This window comes from Oncorhynchus mykiss, chromosome 12 (assembly GCF_057628025.1).
Source record: "Oncorhynchus mykiss isolate SJ-2025 chromosome 12, ASM5762802v1, whole genome shotgun sequence".
Lineage (NCBI taxonomy): Eukaryota > Metazoa > Chordata > Actinopteri > Salmoniformes > Salmonidae > Oncorhynchus > Oncorhynchus mykiss.
Window position 1 is genome coordinate 79,011,502 of NC_143033.1, and position 7,744 is coordinate 79,019,245.

At 41.6% G+C, this 7,744-nt stretch overlaps 1 protein-coding gene across 1 annotated transcript; it reads left to right on the forward strand.

Annotated features, from left to right (window-relative positions):
* Nucleotides 1-1,796: 1,796 nt before the first annotated feature.
* Nucleotides 1,797-7,202, forward strand: LOC110538372 (thyrotroph embryonic factor). The gene is made up of 4 exons (XM_021625146.3): nucleotides 1,797-3,096; nucleotides 3,787-4,197; nucleotides 4,610-4,827; nucleotides 5,090-7,202. Exons 1-4 carry the CDS (start codon nucleotides 3,057-3,059, stop codon nucleotides 5,303-5,305), a joined length of 885 nt encoding a protein of 294 aa, XP_021480821.1. The 5' UTR covers nucleotides 1,797-3,056; the 3' UTR covers nucleotides 5,306-7,202.
* The last annotated feature ends 542 nt before the right edge of the window (nucleotides 7,203-7,744 follow it).

Here is a 7,744-nt window from a genome sequence, read left to right on the forward strand (position 1 = left end):
GCCACCATTGGGCACTCTGTTCACAACGTTGACATCAGAAAACTTGTCACCCACACGACGCCATACACGCTGTCTGCCATCTGCCCAGTACAGTTGAAACTGGGATTCATCCGTGAAGAGCACACATCTCCATCATGCCAGTGGCCATGGAAAATGAGCATTTGCCCACTTTTACGATACCAAACTGCAGTCAGGTCAACACCCTGGTGAGGACGACGAGCATGCAGATGAGCTTCTCAGAGACGGTTTCTGACAGTTTGTGCAGAAATTCTTCGGTTGTGCAAACTCAGTTTCATCAGCTGTCCGGATGGCTGGTCTCAGACGATCCCTCAGGGGGAGGAAGCTGGATGTGAAGGTCCTGGGTTACATGTGGTGTGCGGTCGTGAGGCCGGTTTGACGTACTGCTAAATTCTCTAAAATGACATTGGAGTCAGTTTATGGTAGAGAAATGAACATATTCTCTGGGAACTGCTCTGGTGGATATTCCTGCAGACAAAATGCCAATTGCTTGCTCCCTCAACATGAGACATCCCTGACATTGTGTGACAAAATTGCACATTTTAGAGTGGCCTTTTTATTGTCCCCAGCACAAGGTGCACCTGTGTAAGGATCATGCCATTTAATCAGCTTCTTGATATGCCACACCTGTCAGGTAAATTGATTTTCTTGACAAAGGAGAAATGCTCACTAACATGGATGTGAACAAATTTCTGAAAAACATTTTTTAGAAATAAGCTTTATGTGCGTATGGAACATTTCTGGGATCTTTTATTTCAGCTCATGAAACATGGGACCAACACTGTACATGTTGCATGTATATTTTAGTTCAGTATAAATTGATCTTAAATGTTGTGACCTGACTAAATAATAGCCATCTTCAAGTACTGTCTGTAGAGTCTATTAGATTGGCATTTGTAGAAGCTTGTCAGAGTCTATATAACTTTGCTATACATTTAGGTGCTAGTCTAGATACAAGGTAGCCTACTGACCTATTTTCTGGGCTCATATCACCTGTATTTTAACCTAGATAACTATTTGTGGCTAGTTCCTCCCTCATGTACACACTTGGACTTTTGTTTACTCTGTAAAAGTTCAGATGTACTGTTACTGTACCACTCTGTCATGTATAGTGTACAGTGAGAGAACAGTTGAGCTGTTGCACCTGCTAGAATAACATTGCATTGCATCATATGCTGTGTTGCCATAAAGGTTCATATTGTCTGAAGATCAGACCTACATCCACTGTACAAACTGTCTTCATACAAAATATGACACTGACCTAAATAGATAATACATAGGTGAACTAAAACTAGAACTCAACGAATCAGATTTAATTCACCCAATTAATGAAGCCCTTAATTGGTTCCAGGTATGTCCAACATGGGCTATTAAGTATTGTTGTTACTTGGAATGACTGGTTTGTACTTTTTTTTAAAGAGCAATGGTGGAATGGGTTTAGTACATCATGTTCCTGTCTGAACATCCTGCAACAAAAAACAGACTGATGTTGAAGCCCCATTTGAATGCGCGTGTGCGCGCAGAAATGTGAGAATTCTAGTCTATTAGCATATCGGAAACCATTATCAATATAACAATTTTATTGATGTGGTGTAAGGTGAGGGGATATGACTCATGTTATTAACACATTTCCAATCCAATGGTAGAACGGTTGCGCTGGGTGTAAATACATGATAGGGACACGCCAGCTGTTCAGTATAGTGCTGCTTTTGCACGTGCCATAACCACGCCCCTCAACAACTTGTCGCTGCACGTGAAGGAGAGAAAAGAACACACGTGTTTTGTTTGGTCACGAGTGTGGATACAAATGTATCAATGTATAATGCATCCAGTCATCATGTCGTGCAGAGGAGAAACTGGATGCAAGGCATCGTCATATAAAACGTAAGTAAGTATCCAACGTCGACAGGGATCCTCAACTAGATTCAGCCGCGGGCCATTTTTTTATTGAGTGGGTGGTCGGGGGTGGACCATAATAAACAGTTAAAAAAAAAAAGTAGACTGCAAATTAACCGCAAGAAGCCTTAACAATGGCGCTCATTGTAAGAGTAGGGACGTTCACCCCGGTGTCATGGCTAAATTCCATCATGGCCACCTTATCACCCTCCTCATTCCTAATTGGCATATATCACTCCCCACCTGTCCATCTGATAGTTATTGTGTGGTGAGAGTTATGGCACAATCGTAGTGCATCACTGAGGTGGGTGCTGATGTAAAGTGATTTGAGTACCTCAGTTGGTAAAAAAGTGCCAAATAAATCCAGGAAATTATTATACGACCACATGTCTATATGAGTGGGAATACTGGGGAACAGATGTTCAAAATTAAAATCAATTGGAGCTGATTTCCTGGTGTTTTTATCTCCAACAATGAAAACATGTCTTCTTTTTTTTCTCAGAAAACTTGGGGGGGCCAAATAAAACCACCGCCGGTTGGGGAAGCCTGGCCTACTACGATTTGATAGCCTAGTAGTTGGCATTAAATGTCGCGAAGCATCATTGTCTTCGTCTCTTCCAGTTCCCAGGGTCAATGAATGGCCATAGTCATACAGTTCCAGATCTATCTGGTTTAGCTAAATGTAGCAATAATAGGAGTCAGGAGACACAATATTGACATTCTGCACGCAATGTACAGTTATTTCCGTACGAAGGATTGAAACGGAGTGTTCCTTCAGCCAATGAGCTCCCGGTGTATTCTACTGCTTCTGTTTTGACTGGCTAACCAGCGAGTTTTCTGTCAGCTACTTAATATTAAAAGTTACATATGTGGCCAATCCACGCCGAGTATTTTCTGAAGAGGCGTTAAGCTCATGAATAAGACAACAGTGCTCGCAGTAGGCTATGACTGTCGGGATCTGTGGTGTTTGTTTTGACAACGTTTTAATTTGTGAAACGGGTTTCAAAGCAACAGACTGAAAACTGCTTTGACTTCATTTATCCACGGATATTGCTAACAGTGCCTGGGAAACTACACTCAAGGCGCCTCTGCAGCCTAGGTCGGATCCACAGAAATCGTTTCCTATTGTTTTGAAGAAGATTATGGACATTCCCCCACCTAATATTCTCGAAGGCGACGATGGTAAGACTAGCCTACTGGTGTCGTTGTGGATGAATTGAGAGATGCTTTCCAATGTACAAATGTTTTATGTGATCTGATGTGATCGTTGACTTATCGGCCATGTTGACTGGTGTATGGAGAGGTAGTAGTGCTTTTAATGAGCGTTTGTGTACCCTCAAACTACTGGACACTTTTTTTTATTTTTTAAAAAAATCTGCTATGTTTGATCATTATATATGACTAGTTCAATAGTTGTTCAAATGTGCCAAGTATAGAGCAGTACTGGGGAAGAAAACCCTTTGTACATTCTGATTGCTGTTCCAGTTTCCCCTGAGGCACTGAACTGAGGGAGGAAAAAAGAACATAAAGTTCTCACACCTCCCTACTTGTCCTAGAGCAATGCAGTCAAACCATTTTTTCACATACAATATGAGTACATAATTGTCTTGCATTTGAAGGGCAATTAATATTTTTTTCATGTTCGTTTTTGCATTTAGGGGCTGTGTTGACAAGTCCAGATTTCCCTTCCCCGTTGTTTCTGGGTTGATGCAGCCCCCTTTTCTTTTCCCTCATTCTGTCATTTCACCACTTATTTTTTTTCTACTTCTTTCCATGACACAAGACTTCTATCTTCCTTTATTTACCACCCTGTTTGTGTTCACATGGCCGTGCAACCTTCACCCATTATGCTTTTCACGGTTATCTCCACAGAAATAGAGAAGAAGAAGTTGTGCTCTGCCGATAATGGCGAGGCCGGTGTTGGAGGGGCCAGTGGTGGGACTGGAGGTACAGGCATTGGAGGGGTGTCCGCCTCCCTTACCCCTGCCATCTGGGAGAAGACCATCCCCTATGATGGGGAGACCTTCCACTTGGAGTACATGGACCTAGATGAGTTCCTGCAGGAGAATGGCATCCCAGTCACCCTAGAGGAGGAGCTGCAGAAGAGCCTGGCCCAGGAGGAAACCAAGGGGACAAGACCCCCTTTCACCACCCCTGACACAGAGACCGTCACACTCACCTTAGAGCCAGCTGAACAAGAGAAGGAAGAAGAAGATGGGGACGATGAAGATGCTGTGTCTGGGTTTGACGCAGCGGAGGTTGAAGTGTCTAAAAATAAAAAAGGTACATTGTTGGGGCCCATTTGTTAAAAGCCCAGACACGGTACCACTGTAACAAATTCTACCTTTGAACTCAACATGCACATACACTGACACTGTAATAGACACTTGCAACATGCTGACACTAGATACTCCCATATTGTATACAAATGTCAAATAGACTTACCCGACGCATTCGACACCTTGCCCAAAGCACACACATGGACATGTACATGTGAAACCTGAGCTCTACAGCATTAACAAATAGCAGTATTCATATAGTGCTGACCTTAGTATGTCTTAAGGAAAAAATCTAGCAAACAGTTTGAAATGTCTAACTATAGCCTTCAAGATTATAAGAACATACTTAACAGCTACCAAAATAAAATAAAAAATATACTCATACTCATCATTGAACTGACTTTGTCTCCCTCTAGAGGGGAAGTCTGCAGACCGACTCACATCCACTCCCATCGACCCGGAGGACATTGAGGTGGACATCAACTTCCAGCCGGACCCCACAGACCTGGTGCTGTCCAGCGTGCCTGGGGGTGAGCTGTTCAACCCACGGAAACACAAGTTCTCTGACGAGGACCTCAAACCACAGCCCATGATCAAGAAGGCCAAAAAGGTCTTTGTGCCCACTGAGCAGAAGGTAAGATGACCAGTGAATATTTGTTTCAGGGAGGTGATGAATGATGGAACTGGTTGTTCTGTAGTAGGGTAATGAGAATGTAGCCACTGCAATTGGGCACCAAATAATCATTGGTTGATGAAGATTGTAGTATCACTATGTTACACCAGCAAAATTAATGAGTGAGTAGTAAGCCATGAAATAAGGGGGCTTGTCTGGGATTAGGGATGTTTCCACAACACTGATTCTATTATTTTGTATTAAAATCCTCTGTCTCCCACAGGACGATAAATACTGGTCGAGGAGGAAGAAGAACAACGTGGCAGCCAAACGTTCACGTGACGCCCGGCGGCTGAAGGAGAACCAGATCACAGTGCGCGCTTCGTTTCTGGAGAGGGAAAATGCGGCGTTGCGGCAACAAGTGGCTGAGTTGCGAAAGGACTGTGGTCGCTGCAAGAACATCATGTCCCGATATGAAGCCAAATACGGACCATTGTAAGGGACAAACTTTATCTTTCAAGAAAAGAACCGAAAAATAAAAACACCCCCAAAACGCAGACACAAAGATAATCTGAATTGCACTGCTTTCATGGTGAACACCGGTCACTACGTCAAGTTCTAGATCCTTTCCAACATGACAGTGGAGGCATGGATACACACTGTCAGGGAGTCAGGCAACATCATGAAGGGTTGTGGAGAGCGACTGGCTCCTACACATACAGGGACTCAATTACAGACATAACATGTATATTGTCTACTGCTAGTCAGGTCTTATCACTGGCCAGAGAAGTCAGAGAAAGCTGGTGGAGAAAAGCAGGCTTGTGAAAAGAAGCGCTTAAAAGTTACACACACATTTATACAGCGTATTAATGGGTTGTTTTGTGGACCAAAGCATGAACATCATCAGTGATGAGTAGTGAATATTGAAAGTTGTCCCCCTGCCCTCTTCCCACTGTTTGCAGTAACTGACTGTCTCTCCTCTGTTTCAAGTACTTTTGCAGAGGCTCTGAAGAAGGACATGTGAAATCTTGATTTATTCATAATTGGGTAGGGGAGAAAACAATGAATAACAAAACGGACAGATTGAGGGTTGCACCTCCGTGATCGTACACAGAGGAAATAATTGATATTGGTCAGACAAAGGGCGAGATAGTGGAGTTTTCTTGTCACAGATTTTCTATGTCTGTCTTTGTACCACACACTGAGGTGTGTGTGTGGAGAGAATTCTTTGTAGATAGATTGTGTTACCCCTGTTTTGCACTTAACCCTTCCAAAGCAACACCTTGTGGGTGAAGATTAGATATAGGGCTGGGCGGGTACTTTTTTCCTATTACGACATGACCCACACATTTTAAGCAATTGTTTATACAAAAACTAACTCTGCTTCTAATATCTTTCCCCAAAAAACAGTATTTTGGGGGGAGAAAGAGGTGTTTTAAAAAGTAGTATGGCAAAGACTGTCTTTTCTCAGTTTGTTTATTGCTCATAGGTCAGGCATTTATAAAGGCCCTCACTGGTGGAGGGGTATTTAATATGTATGTTGGTTTATGTCATTGCTCACTGCAAGTAGAGGGCACTGTATATTTGTGCCTCCTGTAGTTTGTCTGGGATTAAGAGTCAGTTATTTTGTCAATACCTGTGTCTTTTTATCTTAATTTACTGCTATATGATCAATGCTGTATTTATTCTAACAATGCATCTTGATTGATGTGCAACAATCTGTCAGATTTATATTTCTTTAGAGGAAAGAAAACGATGAACCAATGATTAAGCAGGGATCTCAATGGACAAACTGTGGTTTTTGGTTTATTTTTAACCGGTTTTCAACCAGAATTTTACAGAAATATATTTTTTTTCTAAAGACAATTTTCCTATTTACCTCATCCAACACTTCCATTGTTTATTGCTCCTATCTTATTGGATACCAATAATTTTGAAGGGTTGGGGTGCCTATGACAATGTTGACAGGAATTGTGAGCACAAGAAAGGTGGTTTTGGTTAAGTTTGATTTAAAAAATGATAGGTCAAGGTACAGAGTCGACGCAGAGTTCTGTTTGTCAAAGTGGCTGTGCCTCAATTGTTGCAAATACTACATAGCAGACTGTTAAGTAAAGGGACTCAGTCTCTTAAGTGTCTGATGAATGTGTTCCTGTGCCGATCTTCATTATTATGCATATTAGAATCATACATGTGGCAATAATATTAATTTTACTCTGCTTTGTTTCTGTAAAATAACTATGATAGACAAAATGTTGAAATGGTGCAAAGTAATGTGTGCTTCCAATTAAGTTTCCCAGTAATCCTGCTGCACGAAAATGTGTTAATGGTGTAATGTTTGCATCTGTTTTACACTAAGTGTATGTACTTATGTCTGTAAATTAAAGGATCAAAACAAATATTTACTGAATTTGCTTCAATGGAAGGCATTGCATTGCGCTGACATTCATATTTTGAATGCTTAGGCATATAGTTGTTTAAACAGTGATTTTAAACTTGGTGCAGAATCTTGTCAGATCGATAGACCAACATTTAGATATGATAGTCATTTTAGTATGATATGAAGTTAAAGCTGGATCAAAGCCAGTTTGTATGTAGAAATTAAACTCCTCAAGTCCCAAACTATGTTAATTTTCTTTGTAGAAATTCCTCTGCAATCTACATGACAAAAAAACAGTTTTTTATAAATGTTTGCATGTGTAAAAAATGTAATAAGTATTCAAAGTACTTTGAAGCAGCAATTACAGCCTCTTCTTGGGTATGACACTACACACCTGCATTTGGGGAGTTTCTCCAATTCTTCTCTGCAGATCCTCTGTCAGGTTGGATGGGCAAGCATCACTGCACAGCTATTTTCAGGTCTCCAGAGATGTTCGATCAGGTTCAAGTCCAGGCTCTGGCTGGGCCACTGAAGGACATTCAGAGACTTGTCCCGCTGCCA

What these genes read in the sequence shown, in the direction of transcription:
- LOC110538372 (XM_021625146.3), top strand. Translation starts at nt 3,057, where the DNA reads ATGGACATTCCCCCACCTAATATTCTCGAAGGCGACGATG. An exon ending in AGTGTCTAAAAATAAAAAAG is followed by an intron (nt 4,198 to 4,609) that starts GTACATTGTTGG and finishes GTCTCCCTCTAG; the next exon opens with AGGGGAAGTCTGCAGACCGA. An exon ending in TTGTGCCCACTGAGCAGAAG is followed by an intron (nt 4,828 to 5,089) that starts GTAAGATGACCA and finishes TGTCTCCCACAG; the next exon opens with GACGATAAATACTGGTCGAG.